We start from the raw sequence: 22,546 nt of genomic DNA, 5'->3' as shown, positions 1-22,546 counted from the left end.
CCTGCCAAGGGCATATGATATTTTTCTCTTATTTCTCTACATCCTAAAGTATGTCACACTTACCAGTTTAATGAGAAATTATACATTGTACAGAGAGAGAACAATTTTTAGCAAGAAGTTCAGTGTGGCATATGAATTCTAGTCATGCAGTTGTGATACCATGTTGTATTGTATATTTGAAAGTGTTACTATAGTTTGGCAATAAAATATATATACTTGTTGTGTTCAAAATGAGTGATTATTTCTTAAGATGAACATCATTTCTACTTTATATTGAGAAGCATTAGGGTTCTCAGAATAAGAATAGTTGTTATTGAGAACCTTGGCACTCTCAAGATAAGAATCAAGTTAAACTCTAAGAGAAAACCATCTCTTATTTCAATGGCAGATATCCACTCTCTTATATTGAGAGTGATATCATTTCTCAAATTGAACAACATTGCTATAGTAATGATGAAAAGGTAAATTATACACCGTGAAAAGATGAAAAAACTTACTGACGTTTCGGACGCTAGTCCTTCGTCGGAGTAAAAGAGAAAGAAGTGGTAGAAAGGAGTGTATATATGATAGAATAAGACAAAAGAAACCAATGAGAGCAAGGTGGGCAAGGAAACAAAAACAAACAATCAAAAGACAAAAGAAAAGGTTAGTTGAAAATAAAGCGTTCATTAATCCCGTTGGGACTAAGAGTGCCCAATAGGTGAATAAGCCGCATTTCTTTGGTCTTGCGACAATCATTGTTGCCGTTAAGCAAAGAAAGACCGAAAACAATGAAGTCAGAAAGAGAATGGTTAGCTAGATTAAAATGGCGGGAAACTGGTTTGGTGGGATCGTTATTGCGAATATCATAAAGATGATTGCAAATGCGATCACCAAGACGGCGGCCAGTCTCGCCCACATACAAAAGATTACAGCGGGTACATTTAATACAATATACAACATTAGAAGTGGTACAAACAAAATGGTCAGTGATTTTAACAGTTGATTTAGGACCGACAACAGAAGTGTGAGAGACTATGTGAGGACAAGTATAACAACGTTTACGAGAACAGCAAAAAGTACCAGGTTCTTTGTTAGAGGGAAGAACTCCCTTGACCAAGAAAGAACGGAGATTACGATCACGTTTATAGGAAAAGAGAGGGCGGTTGTTGAAAATAGCAGAAGTGCGAGTATCAGAGTCAAGCAGAGAAAAGTTGCGGTTAACAATGGGTTTAATGGAAATGTTAATAGGATGATACGTAAGAGTGAAAGGAATGCGGTCATTAGAGGGACGAGTGTGAGGAGTGAGAGCGGTGGTACGATCAATAGTAGAAACTTTACGAATGGCGCGATCAATAACATGAGCAGGATAATTACGCTTAAGGAAGAAGGAACGCATCTCAGAACATTTAACAGAAAAATCAAGATCATCACTACACAAACGACGAAGACGAAGAAATTGCGAGAACGGAATAGCGTTAAGAGTGTGCTTAGGATGAGAAGACGAGTAGAGTAAATAAGAATGAGAGTCAGTAGGTTTGTAATGGACACTAGTGCTAAGACGGTCGTCATTAACACTAAGCAAGATGTCAAGGAAAGTGACTGATGTTTCACTAACCTCCCACGTAAAGTCTAAGGCAGGGTGAAAAGAGTTAACAAAAGAGATGATGTTTGTACCACTTCTAATGTTGTATATTGTATTAAATGTACCCGCTGTAATCTTTTGTATGTGGGCGAGACTGGCCGCCGTCTTGGTGATCGCATTTGCAATCATCTTTATGATATTCGCAATAACGATCCCACCAAACCAGTTTCCCGCCATTTTAATCTAGCTAACCATTCTCTTTCTGACTTCATTGTTTTCGGTCTTTCTTTGCTTAACGGCAACAATGATTGTCGCAAGACCAAAGAAATGCGGCTTATTCACCTATTGGGCACTCTTAGTCCCAACGGGATTAATGAACGCTTTATTTTCAACTAACCTTTTCTTTTGTCTTTTGATTGTTTGTTTTTGTTTCCTTGCCCACCTTGCTCTCATTGGTTTCTTTTGTCTTATTCTATCATATATACACTCCTTTCTACCACTTCTTTCTCTTTTACTCCGACGAAGGACTAGCGTCCGAAACGTCAGTAAGTTTTTTCATCTTTTCACGGTGTATAATTTACCTTTTCATCATTACTGTTTCATTAGAAACACCGACGCAGCTCACACTAGTTTTTAGCTAGTTATATCTTTTTATTACTATATACTGCGACCATTTTTATTCTATTTCAGATGCCGAACATCATCAAGGAACTCCGCAAGGAAATGGTAAGTTTTTTATTTCCTTTTCCTAACATTAGCTCTAATCTCGCTCTCAAACTCTTTAACCTTACTCTCGCTAAAACACGCTTTGTTAGTCATATCTATTTCATTGGTCGTTGTCTTCATGCTAAAGTCATTCCTGTTGGTTTTCGTGTTAAGTTTCATGCTTCTAATTTTGGTGTCAACTCTACTCAGTATTTTTCCGATGTTTCTTCTGCTTGTTCCACTTTCTCTCGCTCTGTCATGCGTTCCACTATTCGTAGTATGTGCTGTAAACGTTATGCCCTCACTCTTGATACTGCTGCTTGCCTCAGAGACTTGTCTAATGTCTGTCCGGCAGTGTTAGTTTCCTCCATTCGTAATCACATTCTTACTCTTAACCGCCGTTTGTACCAGTCTTTGTTTGTTACTAAGCGTAATAAGTTTGTGTCTCTTGTTGGTTTTGATCCTTTTACACATGTTGAACATAGCAATCACAATGTCTTCAGTCATTCCGTTGTCACCATTCCCGAAGATTTACCTCTTTCTGATTCTGAAGTTTCAGTTCTTAGCAAGGGTTTGAACTTCGTTCCTCTTGCTAAGAAATCTGATGAATTTCAGGTCAAGAAAGACTCTGAATCTTTTTTTCGCCGTACTCGCCTTAAAGCTTTTTTCTCCGACTCTTCTAACTCTAACTGTGAACGTGATGTCTTTGAGCGCCTTTGTCCTCGTAAGTCTAACTGGGTCCCTCCCGAGGGACAATTTTCTTCTCTTGATCTTTTTGTCAATAAGTGTCGCCGTGATATTTCTAATCTCAATCTTAACCGTAAACTCAGTTATTCTAATCTTTCTAAGGACGAGTGGTTGGCTTTACGTCAATTACGCAATCGTTCTGACATTGTTATTAAGCCCGCTGACAAAGGCGGTGCAGTTGTTGTCTGGCGTTCTGACCTGTATAAACAGGAAGCTATACGTCAACTCTCTGATACTAATTTTTATTGTGAAGTGGATAAGGATCTTACCCCTGACAATCAAAAATTAGTTAAAGACACTGTTAACTCTTTCATTTCTGATGGCTCTTTACCCTCCACTGCTAAAAACCTTTTTGTTATTACTCCTCGTACTTCTCACGTCTATTTTCTTCCTAAGATTCACAAAGCTAACAACCCTGGCCGTCCTATTGTTTCTGCTTGTAGTTGTCCTACCGAACTCATCTCTAGCTATCTAGATTCTCTCATGCTGCCTATTGTTCAGTCTTTACCTACTTATATTAAGGATACTAATCACGCTCTTAGTATTTTTAACGATTTTCGCTTTCCTGATAACTCTTCTAAGCTTTTGTTTACTATGGATGTCAAATCTTTGTATACTGTTATTCCTAATGATGAGGGCCTTCGTGCTCTTCAGCATTTTTTCGATCTTCGTCCTGTCCTCGAGCCCAGCACTCCCACTTTGTTACGCTTAGCTGAACTTGTTCTTACTCTTAATTGTTTTTCTTTCGGTGATCGGTATTATCGGCAGATAAACGGTGTTGCTATGGGTACTAAGATGGGCCCTAGTTATGCCAATTTGTTTGTTGGTTATATCGAAAACCTTGTTTTTCAACAATATACTGGACCTAAACCTGAGTTTTTTGGACGGTATATTGATGATTGTATTGGTGCTACTTCTTGTTCGCGTAATGACTTAGATTCTTTCATCTCTTTTGTTAACTCTTTTCACCCTGCCTTAGACTTTACGTGGGAGGTTAGTGAAACATCAGTCACTTTCCTTGACATCTTGCTTAGTGTTAATGACGACCGTCTTAGCACTAGTGTCCATTACAAACCTACTGACTCTCATTCTTATTTACTCTACTCGTCTTCTCATCCTAAGCACACTCTTAACGCTATTCCGTTCTCGCAATTTCTTCGTCTTCGTCGTTTGTGTAGTGATGATCTTGATTTTTCTGTTAAATGTTCTGAGATGCGTTCCTTCTTCCTTAAGCGTAATTATCCTGCTCATGTTATTGATCGCGCCATTCGTAAAGTTTCTACTATTGATCGTACCACCGCTCTCACTCCTCACACTCGTCCCTCTAATGACCGCATTCCTTTCACTCTTACGTATCATCCTATTAACATTTCCATTAAACCCATTGTTAACCGCAACTTTTCTCTGCTTGACTCTGATACTCGCACTTCTGCTATTTTCAACAACCGCCCTCTCTTTTCCTATAAACGTGATCGTAATCTCCGTTCTTTCTTGGTCAAGGGAGTTCTTCCCTCTAACAAAGAACCTGGTACTTTTTGCTGTTCTCGTAAACGTTGTTATACTTGTCCTCACATAGTCTCTCACACTTCTGTTGTCGGTCCTAAATCAACTGTTAAAATCACTGACCATTTTGTTTGTACCACTTCTAATGTTGTATATTGTATTAAATGTACCCGCTGTAATCTTTTGTATGTGGGCGAGACTGGCCGCCGTCTTGGTGATCGCATTTGCAATCATCTTTATGATATTCGCAATAACGATCCCACCAAACCAGTTTCCCGCCATTTTAATCTAGCTAACCATTCTCTTTCTGACTTCATTGTTTTCGGTCTTTCTTTGCTTAACGGCAACAATGATTGTCGCAAGACCAAAGAAATGCGGCTTATTCACCTATTGGGCACTCTTAGTCCCAACGGGATTAATGAACGCTTTATTTTCAACTAACCTTTTCTTTTGTCTTTTGATTGTTTGTTTTTGTTTCCTTGCCCACCTTGCTCTCATTGGTTTCTTTTGTCTTATTCTATCATATATACACTCCTTTCTACCACTTCTTTCTCTTTTACTCCGACGAAGGACTAGCGTCCGAAACGTCAGTAAGTTTTTTCATCTTTTCACGGTGTATAATTTACCTTTTCATCATTACTGTTTCATTAGAAACACCGACGCAGCTCACACTAGTTTTTAGCTAGTTATATCTTTTTATCAACATTGCTATACTTATTTTGAGAACAAGCGTTCTTAAAATAAGAATAGTTCCAAACAAGCACCAATAGTACTCTCAAAATAAGAATCAAGTTATACTCCAAGAGAAAACCATCTCTTATTTCTAGCTTTTATCCATCTTGTAATAAGATTTTGCAATGATACTAAGAACAAAATCTTCTTATTTCAAGAATATAGTTACTTAATTCTAGAGCCTGGTCAAATTCCAGCTTTTAGGGTGTGATACATGATAATAAGAAATAAGGGTTCTGGATACGAGATTGTGAGGGAACCCAAGCGAATTCACTTCGTGGTTTAGGGTTAGGTTTAGGGTTAGGGTTTCGATTCTTGGTGTCTTCATTTGATTTTTTTTCTAAGTGAGCAGAACCAAAATCCTCGAAAAAGTTCTAAGTTCCACTCCGTACGAATAGCAAATACGAGTTGGCACAGCTACCGTACAAATAGTAGCCACTGCTTGGTTTACCTGTGGAATTTAGTACACAGGTAACCCATAAACTATTATGTATGGGAAAAAAGAAATATAGTAAAACTTAGTAAAATGTGCTAAAATTTAGACCACACATAAGGAAGTCAAATAGAAAGACCTTATAGAAAATCATTTTTATTGAGATTATCTTGAGAAATACCTATACTTTAGTTTAATAGAGATTGGGTTCCCTGTGGTCCTCATGACGTCACGTCATCTTGAGAAAGAAGACAAAATGGAGGGCAAAGCAAAGTTCATCTCGCCACATATCCAAGATAATCCCGATGGATGGGGCCCTTGTTGCGTCCCTACAGCCTTCAAAGACATCCCTTACCAGCCTTTCTCTAAAGGAGATCGAATAGGAAAGGTAAATTAAACGAATAATGTGAGAATAGGGTTTTTTTCTCGCTGTAGTTCAATCGCACATGGACACGTTGGTTTGACCGGTTTTTCGGTCAAATTATTTTTTCTGGAAACCAAGTAAACAGGAGAGAAATATTAAACTATATTTGATATTTATAAATGCTTGTAAAAATAAGGTTAACGTTATTTCTTTCCAAATTTCAATTTGAACAATTTTTGAAAATTATATTCTAGGGAAGTACGCTTTTTTGTTCGGTGGGGGTGGGGGGTGGGGGGAGCTGGGGGATTCGCAGTAAACTTTTTTTAAATGGTTGTAGCACTACTACTTTTTCTCAGTAAGAAATTCCTGACCCTCCTACTAAGATAACAAGGAAATTGCTGTTGTTAAAATCCATGAAATGTGTTTTTTTTCCTGACGACCCTCCCCTCAGAACAGGATATATTTTCTCCCAACTACCAGCCTACGTAAGGGCCCGTTTACAAGATACCAGAATGAGTTCGTTCTGGAATGAGAATGAAATGTCATACCGCGTTTACATGAGAAAAATCCACATAACAAGTTCAAGCCACGATCGCATTGAAATGTCTGATACGCATGCGAGAGAGTGGTTTCATTTCGGAATGAGTGTTCATTCCACGTTTACATTTTACTGGTATGGAATATCATTCCAGAATGAGAGTTTCGTTCCAGAATGAAAACCGGGAGGACTCATTCCGAAATGACTTGTTCTGGAATGAAATTTTGCTCTGGTATTATGTAAACAAATATAAAGAAATATATGGCAACCAGGATGAACTCGTTCCGGAATGAAACTCATTCCAGTATCATGTAAACTGCCCCTGGCTCAAAATCGCAATAGCTCATAAATATTGAAAACTTTAATATTACTTTTACTACTTTCATTATGAAGGTATCTGACTGGACTGGCAACATTTACCAGGACAGAAGATATGCAAGTAAGTAAAACCATAAATTTTTATGTACTTTTGGATTTGGGTCAGCATTGACATTCAGTTGAAACTTGATATTTGAACCTAGGGCTTAAAATGACAGCCAGTCGGTGGACAATGTCCGGCCAGAACTGGTGGATCTTGTCCTGTCAAATCATCATGACTGCTGCCTGGGTGTTATATAATAAGTATGAATCTCGTACCCAGAGCCTGCATTTCTTCTGGCCTGGGGCAAAGAACAAGGGATCTGGCATGATCCATTTTTTGGTGCATTCGCAGTTTTCCGAAAGTGAAATATAATTGATGAAAATCATGCTTTCAAACCGAATTCTTTGTTTAATTTTAGGTGTTTAAATGAAAATAAATATATATATTACTATATTTATTTCTTGTGTAGATAAATACCAGTCTCAATTTGGTGCTGGAAATCAGACATTCTCTTATTACCATGAGGAAGACGAGACATCATTCCAGCTTGTTGACACATCAAGACCTCAGCGACCTGCATACCTGAAAAACAGGAGTCGTATGAACCAGGTAGATCGATATTTTTAGCTAACTGTCCTTATTTTGGAATCAAGGGTACCTTAGCGGTAATACATGTACACTAACCTTTTATCTCTGGGCTCTCAGGTTTGATAGCAGGACCTGAGCAGACGTCATTATGTCTCATCCTTGATTTCAAGAGGGGTTTTCTCTGGGGTCTTTGGTTTTGGCATGACTGAGCTAAAACTAATTTGGGTGGTGATCAAGACCGTTGATGGACCAGTCTTTATTGTAAGCCCTGTTCCCTATAAATGATGTTAAATTTAAAGCATTTAATTGTTTATCCTACCAGCGAGGCAGAAGAGACCAACGTGGTGGACGTGGTGGTAACCAAAACTATGGTGGCAATCAAGGTGGTATGCAGAGTTTGTCAAGGGGTCGGGATAACCGCAACAAGTTCCAGCGCAAGATGCAGAGGAATTATGGTGGTGGTCGTTGGGGAGACCGGAAGCAAGGAGTAAGTATGAAAAGTAAAAATAAGAAGCTATTACAGTGTTACAGCTTACTACTGTATATTATTAATTAGGTGGCAGAACTGGGGTTACCCTAAAACCTCTGCTTTCCAAAAGTAAAGTTGCTGTAGCCACCCTGTACCAATCGGAACAAGTTTCTTGACAGGTTTTAAAAAAAAATTCATAGGATTAAAATGACAATAGATTGGTGTTTCAAACATTTCAACAAGACATAACCTATCAATGGAGATGCATGTACTGTACTAAGAGGTCAAATTTCAATTGGTAGTTTTTTACTGAGGTGCTTAGCATTCCCAGTGTTTCCATGTTATTTTTTTTTCAGGTGTTATTATGCAAACACACACAATGTACAGGAAATGTTGTAAAAAATTATCATAGTGAATGGACACTAAAAGGGTTATTTTAGCTGTTTGACTTGTAATATTCCATTTTACAGTTCCGTTCAGTGACTACAAAATACTGTATAATAGTTCCACGCATAATAAAAAGTATAGTTTTGCTATGCATGAAAGCTCCATCCTCGACCTGGAACTATAATTCATGGTCACTGAATGGAAGTATAAAACATCTTATTGTACAGTACACTGTTCGCCAGAGGGGAAGGGGGGTAGATTTTAGGGTGGAACCCAGTACATCCTGATCAGACACCCCCACTTTTCAAACCGCTCCACTACCCCTGCATTAGTATCTATAGATGAAAAGTTTTCTAGCTCAAATTTTTCCATAAAAATTTTTTTAGGGTCTTCATAAGAGAGTTTCTTCAGTTACTGTGCGAGAGGAATGGAAAGTGCTTGATGAAGGAGAACTGGATTTTCCAAGATTATCCAAACTAAGTCTTCCAAGTGTAGGAGAGCCTGAGGACTTGTAAGTAAAAAAAATCCAAGGAATAAATTATGCTTAAGGAAAACAAATATGCATCTTTAGGTCCTGTTACGATTATTAAGCAATTTTCCCAGCAACTTTTCTTGCAACACTGTTGTGAGAAAAGTTGCTGTTGCTGGAATATTGCACAGAGTAACAGCAGTTGTCTTGCATTTTTTTTGTTGTCCCTCGCAGTTTTAAGGTGTATTTTCCAAGAGCGCAAGAAAATTAGATTGAAAGAAAAAAGACTTAACCATCTTTAATCTCAAGTAAGCTTTACAGAGATTTGGTAACATTCTAGTAGTTTACAGTTTGTGTAATTCCCACACTGGACATAGAATGCAAAATTACATGCAACATCTATAAAGGAGTGAGACAACTCACAAACTGTTCTACTTTCTGGGTTCTTTTGCAATGTAACGATAGAGAATAGACATTTTTTGAGTTTCAAATTACCACTGTGTTCCTTGATTACAGACTGCCATGTTGGTGGCATAAACTTGAGAAACTAGTGAGGAGTGCTTTGTAATTTGACACCAATATGAGAATCGAAAAATTACCAGTCCAAGAACATGGTTACTTAAGATAGAAGATAGGGGTACTACAGTAGATGTAAGGATTCCAACACCACAATGGCAGACACATGTTGAGAACTTCCTCATTTAAAGCAACTTTGCATGCAAAGTGACATGAGTTTATACCTTCAAGTTCTGTATAATAATAGATTGTGATTACGAGACTGTTTTCACCCCGATAGGTATGTATGTGGTAACTTACAGTACTATGATAAATCTATGGATCGTGTGACAACCAAGAATGAACTACCTCTTATTGGAGTGGACAGGATTTTCCACAAAGTCACCACAACTGATGATCCTATTATCAGCAAGGTATGACTGGGCTGGGCTGGGCTGGGCTAGGGGGTTTGATGCAGGGTTAACAACCCTGTCCAGTTAAAATAATGATTTTTCAGAAACTAAAAACACTAAAAAAGCTCTAGATGACCCAAGTTGAAGTTACAGACCTCCTTGGCTCAGGCATAACAGTGCCCCATTTCAGACCATGTGTCATTCCCTAGAGTATCATTTTTTGCTTAACTGTTGAGCTTGGTTGCACAAAAATCTTATTCTTGACGATACGAAGCTTTTTCTTGCCTTACCCTCGAAAGAAATCGACAAAGCTATCCCTGCTCTAAATGAAGATCTGAAAGAAATTGCAAAGTGGTGCTGCATGAACTCGCTTCTCATCAACCCAGATAAGACAAAAATACTAACTACTAACTATTGGTGTACCGCAGCTCACAAAAACTTTACCATCACTCAAAGCAACACTGTTAGGAAAAGAGATCGAAGCCGTTCCTGTTGCTAAAGACTTGGGAGTTATTATCGATAGTTGCCTAAGTTACAACGAACATACAACAAAAACTGTTTCAAACTGTTTTTTTAAGCTAAATAGAATCAATAGAATTAAACACTTATTAGACAGAAAGACAATATTATTACTCATGAACTCATTTATATTTACTAAATTATTCTATTGCTCTACAATATGGAGCAATACCACTAGGGCAAATAAAGCCAAACTGCAACTGGTGCAAAATTACGCGGCAAGGATAGTCCTTGGCCTCAGGAAATATGATCACATATCCAAAGGGATTAAGTCTCTTAAGTGGCTTAATATAGAAGATAAGTTATTTTTCAATGATTGTGTAATGGTACATAAATGCCTTCACAATCAAACACCTAATTACCTCACTCAGAAGTTTATATATAGATCTCAAATCCACACTAGATCGACCAGATTCAATGGGGATCTGAATCTGCCCAAATGTAGACTAGCTACGGGCCAACGTTCTTTCGCGTTCCGCGGAGCTAAAATTTGGAACGGTCTCCAGAAAGACTTAAAATGTATAAATGACTCTAAAATTTTTAGAAAACGACTTTTTAATTATTTAGTTTCAATAAAGTAGTTTAATTTACATATTGATTATAATTGTATATACTTATATTTATATTCTTATATTTTATATGTGTTATATTATATTTATCTATATTGTTGCTGAAAAGCCTTGTAAAAAGGAGCCTCAATAAATGTATGTATGTATGTATGTATGTATTCTCAACGGAATGACACATGATCTGAAAAGGGAAAACATTACACCTGAGCAGAGGAGGTCTATTGCTGAATGATATGTTTTAACCATTGATTATTTGATATTACAGTTGCTGTCTCAAGGAAATGTCTTTGCCACTGACTCAATCATGGCTACCCTGATGACCTGCACACGTTCCAACTACTCCTGGGATATCGTAGTCCAGGTAGGTCATAATCCTTTCTGCTCCTTTACGAAAACTTAATACTTCAGTTTTGAGTTCTCTGTCACTCAGGGTTAGCCTCAATTTTGTGCACAATAATTATGTGTTCCAATGAAGGTCCGCAAACATTCAAAGTGTTCATATTGTTGAGGTTGTCTATTCTTTACTTTACCATTGGTATTTGTGAATATTTAGACACTGATTTAAGGCTAATCCTGAGTAAACAAGTCTGCAATGGTACAAAGGAACACAATGGTATTTGGAACTCGAATATGGTGTATTTAGGCTAGTAATTAGATTTGTGCTCAACCATCTAAACTAACCTAAAGGTAGTTAACCTGGAAACATGGACATTTATGTTAAAAAATAAAATTGCCTTGTTTTCAGTGTTAAGTTTTCTATTATTGTGTAGCCCCAAAAATTATCCATACCCCCCATGGAGAAAATTTTTTAAGACACCCCCCTACCCCCAGGAAATTCCAATTTTCTTCCATACAAACTCTGTAATTTTTGTTCTTTCTCTGACCTCCCTACTCTTCAGAAATTCCAAATTCCTTTGTGGGGCGGGTATGGATGATTTCTGGAACTACACATTATTATTATCCTCATCATCATCATCATCATCATCATCAATTAATTAGTATAGGTAATAGGACTACATGCTGTCCAATTTGGAAATAATTGGATGAAAAATATTCCGAGGACTGACAAAATTGGAAGAGGCTGATAGGCTGAGTCCCATTTGGCAGTCAGAGGAATTTTTTGAATTAAATTATTTCCAAATTGGACAGACATGTAGTCCTATTGCAGATTAATTATATCATCCCAAACTATACTAGACTGATTCCATAAGTCATAGTTTTTCCTTGAAAGAATGCGAATGGAAACGATCCAAATTAATCTTTAATTTGGACAGGGAAGAGAACTTGAAAATAATACAATAGTTGCTTATATGGGATTATAGAGTGATGATACAATTTATTTATTTATTTATTTGCCTTTAATTACAGCGTGTTGGATCAAAGTTGTTTTTTGACAAAAGAGATGATTCTGAATTTGGTAAGTTTCCAAAAAACTCAAATGTTATAGTTAGGTCATTTTCCTGATATTCTCTTTTGACTGACATCTATTTTAGACCTTCTGTCTGTCTGTGAGACCGCTAATGACCTCCAAATTGACGAAAACAGTGGAATCAACACTCCAACAAACCTGTCCCTGGAAGCAACTTTTATCAACCAAAACTTTTCTCAACAAGTTCTCAAGAAAGGACAGCAGTTAAACTATGACCATCCCAACCCATTTGCCATTGATGAGGACGCCAAAAGAGTTGCCTCTGTAGCTTACAGGTAATTATGATGGGATTAATAATAAAATACTTATATTAATTACATGTGTTTACGTTTATAATTTTATGAGAAGTCACTCAAGTAGCAAGAAACAACAATTTTGGGCAAGGAGAACAGATGGCACCTAAGGAAGTGAGAGAAGGCTTACCATGTTGCCAAGAGAAAGAAATTTTTTTAAATAGAGACAGTAGTAGAATTCTACCATCAAACTATTTAAGTTTGCAAGGCGACTGATTGTCCACGGGTGCTTTTTATAGGATCATAATTGATGTAATTGCTCATTATGGCAAAGTTTATCTCATACGGTTGTATCGAGTTTTATATGTTACCCTGAAGATGAGTGTGTAGGTTGAAAGCTCGGTAAAATAAAGAAATCATTTAAAAGTTGATGTAACAAATCTAACCAAATGAGATTTGCAAGTTGTTTAATAAAGTATTATTATTATTATTCAGTTTCGCAGACAACAGATGGGGCTTAGTCTTAACTTATTGCATTGTATTTAATTGTATTTAATGCACCATTTTCCATACATCTGTTCACTGGTTGAACATAAAGCTCTCAAGCGAGGCGCCAAGGTACTTTCAAAGGATTATTCAAATTTGAGCCTTGCAACCTCAACTGAATGCTTTGTGTTTGAGCAGTGAACCGATGTATGGAAAATGGTGAATGAACTCCAAATGGTTCCATTCACATTGTTTCTTTGTTTGTTTGGTCTTTTCTAAAGGTATCGTAAGTGGGATCTTGGAGATGGCAACACAGTTATTGTAAGATGTGAACATGATGCAGTGATGCATGGACCTAAGGGAGAAGAAGCATTGATAAACATCAAGACTTTGAATGAATTTGACTCAAAGGTAGAAAAACCATTCATATTCAGTATAGTATTTTTATAATTAATAATGAAATAATTTTGGATGCTCCAGTCCTCTGTTGCTCAGGGTTAGTCTCGATTGTGTGAAGAACATTCACCTGTTCCAGTGAAGGTCCATGGGATTTCAAAGTGTCTGTGAAGTTGAAGTTATGCATTATTTACTTTATCATTGGTATTTGTAAAATATTCTGATGCTGAAATGAGGCTAGCACAGAGTAAATGAATCTGTAATCAAGGAACACAGCTGTATTGTATGAATTTGAAATGGGTGTATTACATAATTACTCATCAGTTCGGCTTGTTATTTGTCTAGTGAGCAACAGCTCAGTGAGGACCCCTTTCCTTAAAAAAAATTTCAAGAAAATCTTCAATGAAATGTTTGAGGAATTCTATATTTTTCCATTGTCACATTAATAGAAATGGGATCTCTTCGTGGCTTATACTAAGAGTGTGAATCTAAGGCTTTTGCTCTGCAGCAATAAATAGCATCTCATATATCTTAGTCGAATCCAACTAGTGGTCTATCATCAATGCTGTGTTCTGATTGGATGAGCTACTACTAGGCTATAAGTTATAGCCTACTAAGAGAACGTTATAGCCTACTAGTAGCAAAAAATGCCAGTTTTGAAAACCAACACATTAAATTTAATTTTAATTCAAAACTTGTTTGCATCTATACATTTGACCCACCAGTTGGATTTGAATAAAACAATTAGTCCTCTCCCTCATGGCCTATGAGTCAATAGCCTAATGGTTTTATATATTTACAGGTTACAGGCGTGGACTGGCGTCAAAAACTTGACTCTCAGCGTGGTGCTGTTTTGGCAACAGAACTGAAGAATAACAGCTGTAAACTAGCAAAGTGGACTGTCTCTTCTATCCTTGCTGGTTCAGATTACCTTAAGATTGGGTAAGTGTGGTTGCTTGCTAAAAGAAGAGTGTTTGTTACTTCTTCAATTATAATTTGAGCCCTGAAACAATCTCTGGGCTGATCAAAGCCAGGGCACAGCTTACTCACTGATAGAACCCTGAGACAACCTCTGGGCTGATCTAAGTCAGGGCATGGCTAACTCAAAGATCGAACCCTGAGACAACCTCTGGGCTGATCTAAGTCAGAGCATGGCTAACTCAAAGATCGAACCCTGAGACAACCTCTGGGCTGATCTAAGTCAGGGCATAGCTAACTCACAGTCGAACCCTGAAACAACCTCTGGGCTGATCTAAGCCAGGGCATGGCTAACTCACAGATGGAACCCTGAAACAACCTCTGGGCGGATCTAAGTCAGGGCACAGCTTACTCACTGATTAAACCCTGTGACAAACTCTGTGCTGATCAAAGTTGCTTAAAATAGCAGTCGGTCCTTGGACAATGTCTCAACTTATCTAGTCAAATCTTTGCCCTATTGTTGAGCCAAAAATGGGATATGGCCAAGCTAAAACTAATTTTGGTGGGCATCATGACTGGTGACTGAGTTGCTGTTATTATGAGCCCTGTGACTATTATGCCCTTATAACAAATGCCTTTTCTAATCTTTTCAATTACAGTTATGTCTCTCGAGTGAATTTCCTTGACTCCTCCAAGCACGTTGTACTTGGAACCCAACAGTTTCGTCCCAAAGAGTTTTCCACTCAGATTGCTCTGAACATGGACAATGCCTGGGGAATATTTCGCTGTATCGTAGACATCTGCCTAAAGCTACCTGAGGGCAAATACCTTATTCTTAAAGATCCTAACAAGGTAATACCTATTTGTCATTTTCACATCTGATATATTACATACGTCTTCTTTTTATTTAAGATTCCTGTTTCTGGAATCTTTAGTCCGACTTAAGATTAAATTGCATAAGATTAAATCTAAAAATAAATCTAAAAACAAATTAAGTAAGTCAGATCAGGATTATTGATAACGTCTTTTTTTCATTTCGGACACCTCCCTTGTGAATTTCTGGATTGGCCCTTGTATACATTTCAGTTTTGAGGGTAATCAGGGGAATGTCAAAGGGTAATCAGAACGGTTAAACCTTATGCTTTGATACCAGATAAAACACTCCTGCTCGTTTATTAAACAGTACTTTAAACTTCTTCAAAATCAATTCTTTTACTGTTTTTTTTTTTTTTCTTGTGTAAATTTTAAGCACTTCTTTATAAGTCATTATAAAATGACTGTTATAAATCTCGCATTCTGATTGGTTAGGAGTGCGTGCTTTATGAGAGCACAAGGCACGCGCGCGCACTTTCAGTTGCGTAATTCCTATCCAAAATAACGGTTATTTTATAATGTATTTTATAAAAGAAATAAAAAGCTTGTTTGCTGTGCTGTGTGCACTTGGGAATTGGCAGAACACTCGAGAAGTGTCCGCTACGCGTCGTGCTTCTCCTAACACTCTTCTCGTGTTCTGCCTATCCCTGCGTGCTTTATAACTGCACACAGCACGCGCGTGCGTTTTCTATTTCTTTAATACATTTTCTGTGACACTAAACCGCTTGATATTCTGAAGATGGTAAATTAACTGACTCAGAATGAGCTGATTATCAGTCAGAACTTTACTAATTAAAGCACGTATAAGGAACATCTGTTAACCAAGTGCTAAAGCAATTTGATAGTCTACTGTACATAACCAGAAAGCAGGTTTTTTTACATTTTAATTCAATAATCTTCAATTTATCTTTGTTTTAGGGCGTGGTTCGTATCTATGACATTCCAAATTCCACATTTGAATCAAGTGATGAAGAAGGAGATGATGAGGATGAGGATGATGATGAAAAAGGTGGGCTTTCAAATAAATCAAAATAGCACGAATATAATGAACTAGTAATCCTCAGGCACATACTAATGAAGGCTCAAAGTCGGCTTTCTGTTTGCAGCCTGGTTGTGGGTAATCATTCCTAAAGAAATAATAATCAATAATTAACAATTATTCGCCAAAGGCGAAGTGATTATAGGGGAATATTTACCGAGATGCGACTTTTTTTGGTTTTTTTTTTTCAAACTTAATTCACCTCTGGAAGAGGCACAAATTGGCAAACAAGCATGCGCTATATTCACCTGTAGGTACACCAATAGTGTATTGACTTATAGTCCATTTTTGGCTTCTGGTCTAATTCTTAACTAAGCAAAAAACAAAAACAAAAACAAAGAATTTTAAAAAGCAAAAAAAAAAAACTAATTCCCTTTCTTCACTTTCAGATATGGTGGAGGATTAAAGTGCTTTTCGTATCCATGGACATTCATGTGAATACCATAACCACAACAGATATTCAACATCACAAGTCATTCTGCCTGACAAATATGGGTCACAAATATTTTAAAAAGTCTGTATTTTTCCCTTCCCAATATAACTGTCTGTCCCCCACTGTTATTCACTTTATTTTTTACGCTTACCGTTTTCTGCTTATTTCTATATTTTTAACGGGTATATAAGAGTGACATAATGTTGTATCCAATACCTCTTCCCCTCGCATTACACAATTCCTTCTCCAATTCCAAGCTATTGAATATTTATTGTGCAAGGGGTTTTCAAGATGTCCATTAGTAATATCGAATGAATAAAATCTTTCAGTCACTGATAAAACGTTTTATAAGGTTTAATAGCCGCGGGGTTTAATTGCTTCGGGGATCTCTCTCTTACCTTTTCCTTCTTCTCGATGTGGAATCTTCTAAGCCTATTAAAACCGACTGGGTCTTTGATTTCGTGTCGAGACTTGCAGGCACGCCTTTCTGAGTCAACGCGCAGAAAAGAAGTCTAAAACTAATCATTCTCAAGTTTCCTTTACTAGTTTCCGGATGCGCGTTCGTTCCAAGCGAAGGGTAATCAGTTAAAAAACATTTTATCAGTAAATCGTATTTCGCTCACTGATAGTCAAAATTGAGAGACTATATTAATCGTGTCGTGTTAGAGTGCTCACACTAAATCCGTGAAACAAATACTAATTTTTAGCACTAAATAGTGATAATTAAACAATAGAAAACAAAGATTCTGTACGAAATAGTACTAATTAGTACTTCTATTTAATGTTCACGGTTTTAGTGCGTGCACTCTAATTTTTTTTTCGTTTCTTTTTGCATAAAATGTTAACTAACTGATAAAGCGTCCCTCCAAACAGTCCCATAATCTCAATGCAATATCTTGGGAAAATAACAAGATGCTGGTTCTTCTTTCCTGTACACGAAAACCCTCAGAAGTAGTCAAAGGAGGGATTTCGCTTCTCCCGGACCAACTACTCATTTCGCATTCGTAATTTTAATGATGAAAAATCCTATCCCTCTTCCAAAAAATATGGAAATCTTACTTTATTCCTATTTCGTTTTGGCTCCCTTGCGATCTGCTTTCAACAGCTAGCTGCCTTCAATCATGAAGCTCCTTGAGTTGTGATCCTATTAGAAGTATATGCCCTGACACGCTAGGCCTTGGAGTTGGATCAACTGCGTAAAGTGTATTCCTCTTCGAATCGTCTTTCATTCCCTAACACTCTTTGTGAGGCAAACATGGCTGTTATTACCCTTGTAGTCTTTTTTCTCTGTATCTTTTCACTCAAACCTGAGTTTATTTTGAGCGAGAAATACGAGGTTAATGCTCCAAAAGTAGAGCTAGCGTTGTACTACGAAAGCCTCTGCCCTGACTGTCAAGGGTTTATCTTGGAACAACTTTACCCGACGTACAAGAAAGTCCCTGAAATCTTCAACCTGACGCTCATCCCGTATGGGAATGCTTATGAGTCAGAAGAAGGTGGGCAGTGGAAGTTTGATTGTCAACATGGCAAGGAGGAATGTATTGGAAATATCATTGAAACATGTGCCATCTCTCTACTGAAGAATATCACTGTTTACTTCCCGTTTGTGCATTGTCTCGAAAAGAATATAGATGACAAGGACCCTCATGTTATGGCTAAGCAGTGCGCAGAAGATCTTGGTATAGATTATTCTCCAATCGACGCTTGTCAAAGTGGGCCTCTTGGGAACCGACTGGAGCATGAGATGGCACTCAAGACTGATGCTCTTGAGCCAAAACATCAGTACGTTCCTTGGATTACTTTGAATGGAAAACACACAGAAAAGATGCAAGACAAAGCTCAGGATAACCTGCTGAGGCTATTGTGCGAGTACTACACAGGGACGAAACCGCCTGCCTGTCAAAGTCTGCATGTTGGGAGATGTTACAAGCATCCTTTCACTCGTTCTTAAGACATTTCTGAAAACCGTGCTTAGGGAGACGATTACTGAAGAATGATTCCAGGGATCGGAGGCGGAGCAGGAGAAAAAGTGTGTAAGTCAGCGATTTGTTTCTTTTAGGGTGCTTAGAGGCTAAAAATCGTCCTTTTTCTAAAGACTTTTGGTATCTTTAGGTGATTTTTTGAAAATTTCCGACGAGCATACTCGTAAACTGAATAATTTTTTATTGTGAGGGTTTCCATATATCAAAGTATGTGTTTGAATAGAAAACCAAAACGATCAAATTGTGTTAAAATAAAACATTCTCTCAAAATGTCTGTCCAGTATCGGAAGCCATGTCCCGATTCACCATTTTTATTACTTGGGATCCCTGTGGTAGCCCGTGGCGGGAAACCTTTGATCTTTAGCACTCCCCCCCCCCCCCAGATTTTGGCTGGATCCGCCCTTGAATACGGTGCTTAGTGCCATAAGTGTGATAAAGTGCGTTCGAAGCAGTGGCGTAGCGAAGTCTTGACCCGGCAGTGTACCATTTTCCCGCCAATACACGCGTACATGAACACGTTTCAGTTAGTATGCCAAAGACCAGATTCCTTGTAAAATCTTATGATCAAATTACTTAATAAAGCTTATGTAAGAAACAGAAAATATTGATTTGCATCATTGAGTACGATACATCCTTTCGAGGGGGGAGGGGGGGGGGTGGTAGATAGATAAACAGATGGATCGATGAAAATGGATTAATAAATTGATATATGGATCGGTGGGTGGGTCCATGATGGATGTATATAAATTATGTATATGCAGCCTCTTATAAGATTTTGTACTCACGGGCTGTAATGTACGTGGAGTAATTTGTGAAATGACCATTTGTCCGCTTTGTATCAAAAGCCAGGTGAGAGTACAATGGCATTGAAGCGACCGTGGAATGATGTTAAGACAAAGTGGCAAATATGTTGATGATATACGTTCAAAATTTAATATGAAACAATTCAACTCTATTTAGAAACTCAACATTTCTTTTTTGGGCAAAGCCTTACTTCATGTAAATACAAAAAAATAAAATAATAGTCAGTTATAAAGTCATATTATTTTACATCATCAGTGAATGTGGTTCAAAGTTTCGCGGCAGTCACGCTAGCCTAGCGTGAGTCACGCATTCTTGTAACAAGGAACGATGGGTTTGGTACCAACTTGCTGACAGGCAGAAGGTTTAGTTCCCAGATAGGTATCACATACCAACTTTAGTAAATTAAAGGTGGCCTCATTCTGTATTTCATCGGTGTGTTTTCCATTAAGTGTGATCCAGGGTACATACTGATGTCGAGGATACAGGGAGTTTGTCTTCTGTGCCATGGCGTGTTCGAGGGCGTTCCCTTCTGGTCCACTCTGACACTTGTTGATGGGATCAAAATCAATTCCCAGTTGGCTTGCACATTGTTCTGCTGCTGGTATAGGATTATTACCAATGCTCAACTCCAGGCAATGAATAAATGGAAAATACACAGAGGTATTCTTAAGAATCGATATAGCACAGGTTTCGATGAGATTCCCAACGCATTCCTCTGGTCCATGTTGACAGTCGTACTTCCATTGGTCTCCGTAGCGAGTTTCTTGTGCATTACCGTACGGCACTAAAGTAACATCCATGATTCCGCCGACCTTTTGATAAGTAGGGTAGAATTGATCTCTGATGAACTGTCTGCATCCACCACACATACTCTCATAGTACAGCGCTATGCCTACTTTAGAAGCAGCAACAGGAGATCCTAGAACAAGAGTAGGAACGGCTACCAAAAAACAAGCGAGTAGTAGAGCTCCCATGTTTAATGTTTAGGATTCGACTTCGAGGACCTCTAGTGAAGTAATAATGCTGCGAAGACGAGAAGGTAAGGTATATAAGGCTGAGAAACATGTGAAGACCTCGTGATTCCCAGCTGTTTTCACGCATGATGGTCTTACGTGAATCAGCCAAGTTACCATGGATACTTGATGGTCTTGTATCATGCGGTAAGAGACATGCCTGATGTGATGTGCACCGCGTGACAGCCTCGCGCTGTTTACAGCTTGTTTATGCTCTGACAATGAAATATTTACAATTGAACCAAGGCTTTCGAGAATGAATTATTCAAAGTTGCATTCAACCTCACATCGGTGGATATAGTACTGTAGATTCGTTTAGAGCGTTAACACTCCCATTTCGAGTTCGCCTTTGCTCAGTCTTAGCCTCGATTGTGTACAAATGTGTTCTTTTCTTTTATTAAGGTCCATTGTATAGTAAGGAATGTACGCACTACGGAACAATACGAGTTGATTGAAATGTCACGGGTTTTGGTTGAATGGTTGAATATATAACACACAACCGAGACTAAGGCTGAGCAAAACAGAACTCAAAAGGAGTGTTGTGACCAAAAATAATTTATTATCGGAAGGTAGGAACGTTGCATAATATGTTACATCGTTTTTGCTCGTAAGGTGTTTGTAACATACATTAAGTATCATATATGAGTGAAGCCTCGTAATGAAGTCTGAATTTCAAGATGTGAACGTGACTATTGACGTCATTTCCTGTCTCGTGCAAAACGCAGCTGAATCAGCATACGTGTCAGGACCACAATTTGGAGCAGAGAACGAGATTCAAATGACTTTAATTGAAAAATTTTAGACCTTGTGTAAATGCTGCTAAAAATTTTGATATTTTTCAAGCTTTCTAAACATTATTTAATATTTTGTACGGTCCAAAAAAAATTTTGCTTACACAATTCAATCTTAAAAGAATAAAAAATTAATAAATTAGGGCTAACAGCCTAAATATTTACCAAGATTGATTCGAAGAAATGCTTTGCGAACGTGTGACATAAAAAGGATGACGTTTGGAATAACAATATCAGTCCAAATGTTCATTTTGAAATGATTCCAAAAAAATCTATAAAAACCAAATTAACTCAATAAATAAAAATCCAAAATCATGCCGAAAATGACTGCAGACATCACATGATTATGCAAGTCGGATTCAAATTAGTCACCAAATCAAAGAAGGTTGGAAATTGTTCTGGGGAGTTTTGCATAAAACATTTTCAGCCCACAATCCCATGCGCTACTAGATCGTTACCAGTCTTCCTCTGACCTTTTGGATCGCAAATTTCCCCTCCACCGGCAAATAGAGGCTTTGTACCATCAACGTCTCTTCTGGGTTCATAACGAAAAGCAGTTCTAAAAAGCCTTTTTCTTATCTTTTTTTCCTTGTTATTTACAAAGAAATGTATGGAGCGATGTTTAGTGTTGAATGTATAACCGGCGTCACAGACATCTATAAACAATCGTAAGAATATAATACTTCCCATTGGAAGAAAAAAACTTTAACCAGTGATTATTAAACCCTTAAAGATTATTCCATTAAAGTTTCAGCCGCGAATTTGATTTCCGAAGATTTTCGTGCTAGTCCCTTTAACTAAACGTTTCGACCATGCCTATGGCCTTCATCGAATCTACTCAGATAAGACAAACTAATAAGTAATGGTTGATCTTGCCGAATAAATACTGAGAGAAGGCGGCAGACTAGTGTTAATGTTACCTATACATATTTGAATTGTTTGATAAACTGTTTAGATAATCGTCAGGTGTTACTATGTGCAACCCAAGAGTACAAATTAAGATTCATTTTGATAACAAAATATTTTAAAAACTATAATTTTTTTTGTAGCTTCACTAATTAAAACCGTGCTCGGAAAGTCTTGTAACCAGGTAACAACGGCCTCAAAACTGACCCCCACCCGAATATTCTCGTAAACTTTTCTTTTGGCACAAAAAAAATTCACTTCTCTGAAACGAGGTAACCAGGGCTACCCTGCCACCAGGGTCTTGGTCACTTTATTTTAGCGGTTTTGTGAGCATTTGGACCCGAAAATAAGTCGAAACTTTTAAATTTTTTAAAAAGCTCTAACTTC

The 22,546-nt window shown here is 37.7% G+C and overlaps 3 protein-coding genes, 1 long non-coding RNA gene and 1 pseudogene across 4 annotated transcripts; 3 read left to right on the top strand and 2 right to left on the bottom strand.

Moving 5' to 3' along the window:
* The first annotated feature begins 1,703 nt into the window (after nt 1-1,703).
* LOC148910202 (uncharacterized) lies at nt 1,704-5,206 on the top strand. Its single transcript, XM_089031747.1, has 2 exons — nt 1,704-2,109; nt 2,255-5,206. Exon 2 carries the CDS (start codon nt 2,255-2,257, stop codon nt 4,958-4,960), a length of 2,706 nt encoding a protein of 901 aa, XP_088887873.1. The 5' UTR covers nt 1,704-2,109; the 3' UTR covers nt 4,961-5,206.
* Nucleotides 2,258-17,004, top strand: LOC116299508 (eukaryotic translation initiation factor 3 subunit D). Its single transcript, XM_089031748.1, has 15 exons — nt 2,258-2,290; nt 5,877-6,072; nt 6,980-7,025; nt 7,417-7,556; nt 7,858-8,022; nt 8,778-8,902; nt 9,657-9,789; nt 11,122-11,217; nt 12,225-12,273; nt 12,350-12,560; nt 13,286-13,415; nt 14,203-14,342; nt 14,978-15,170; nt 16,110-16,200; nt 16,620-17,004. Exons 2-15 carry the CDS (start codon nt 5,908-5,910, stop codon nt 16,634-16,636), a joined length of 1,701 nt encoding a protein of 566 aa, XP_088887874.1. The 5' UTR covers nt 2,258-2,290; nt 5,877-5,907; the 3' UTR covers nt 16,637-17,004.
* Nucleotides 16,187-17,104, bottom strand: LOC116299511 (uncharacterized). The gene is made up of 3 exons (XR_004197474.1): nt 17,062-17,104; nt 16,479-16,541; nt 16,187-16,318 (listed from the first exon to the last, which is right to left on the bottom strand). It is a non-coding gene; the product is annotated as an uncharacterized LOC116299511 (long non-coding RNA).
* Nucleotides 17,105-17,828: 724 nt separating this feature from the next.
* On the top strand, nt 17,829-19,247 carry LOC116299509 (gamma-interferon-inducible lysosomal thiol reductase pseudogene; annotated as a pseudogene).
* A 308-nt stretch (nt 19,248-19,555) lies between these two features.
* Nucleotides 19,556-20,506, bottom strand: LOC116299510 (gamma-interferon-inducible lysosomal thiol reductase-like). The gene has a single exon (XM_031708171.2). It carries the CDS (start codon nt 20,421-20,423, stop codon nt 19,752-19,754), a length of 672 nt encoding a protein of 223 aa, XP_031564031.1. The 5' UTR covers nt 20,424-20,506; the 3' UTR covers nt 19,556-19,751.
* Nucleotides 20,507-22,546: the final 2,040 nt, after the last annotated feature.

Source organism: Actinia tenebrosa, unplaced genomic scaffold (genome assembly GCF_029948245.1).
Source record: "Actinia tenebrosa isolate PJP-AT-01 unplaced genomic scaffold, QUT_ActTen_1.0 PGA_scaffold17__23_contigs__length_9995812, whole genome shotgun sequence".
Taxonomy (NCBI): domain Eukaryota; kingdom Metazoa; phylum Cnidaria; class Anthozoa; order Actiniaria; family Actiniidae; genus Actinia; species Actinia tenebrosa.
Note: the sequence above shows the minus strand (reverse complement) of the source record. Positions and strands in the feature narration are given on the sequence as shown.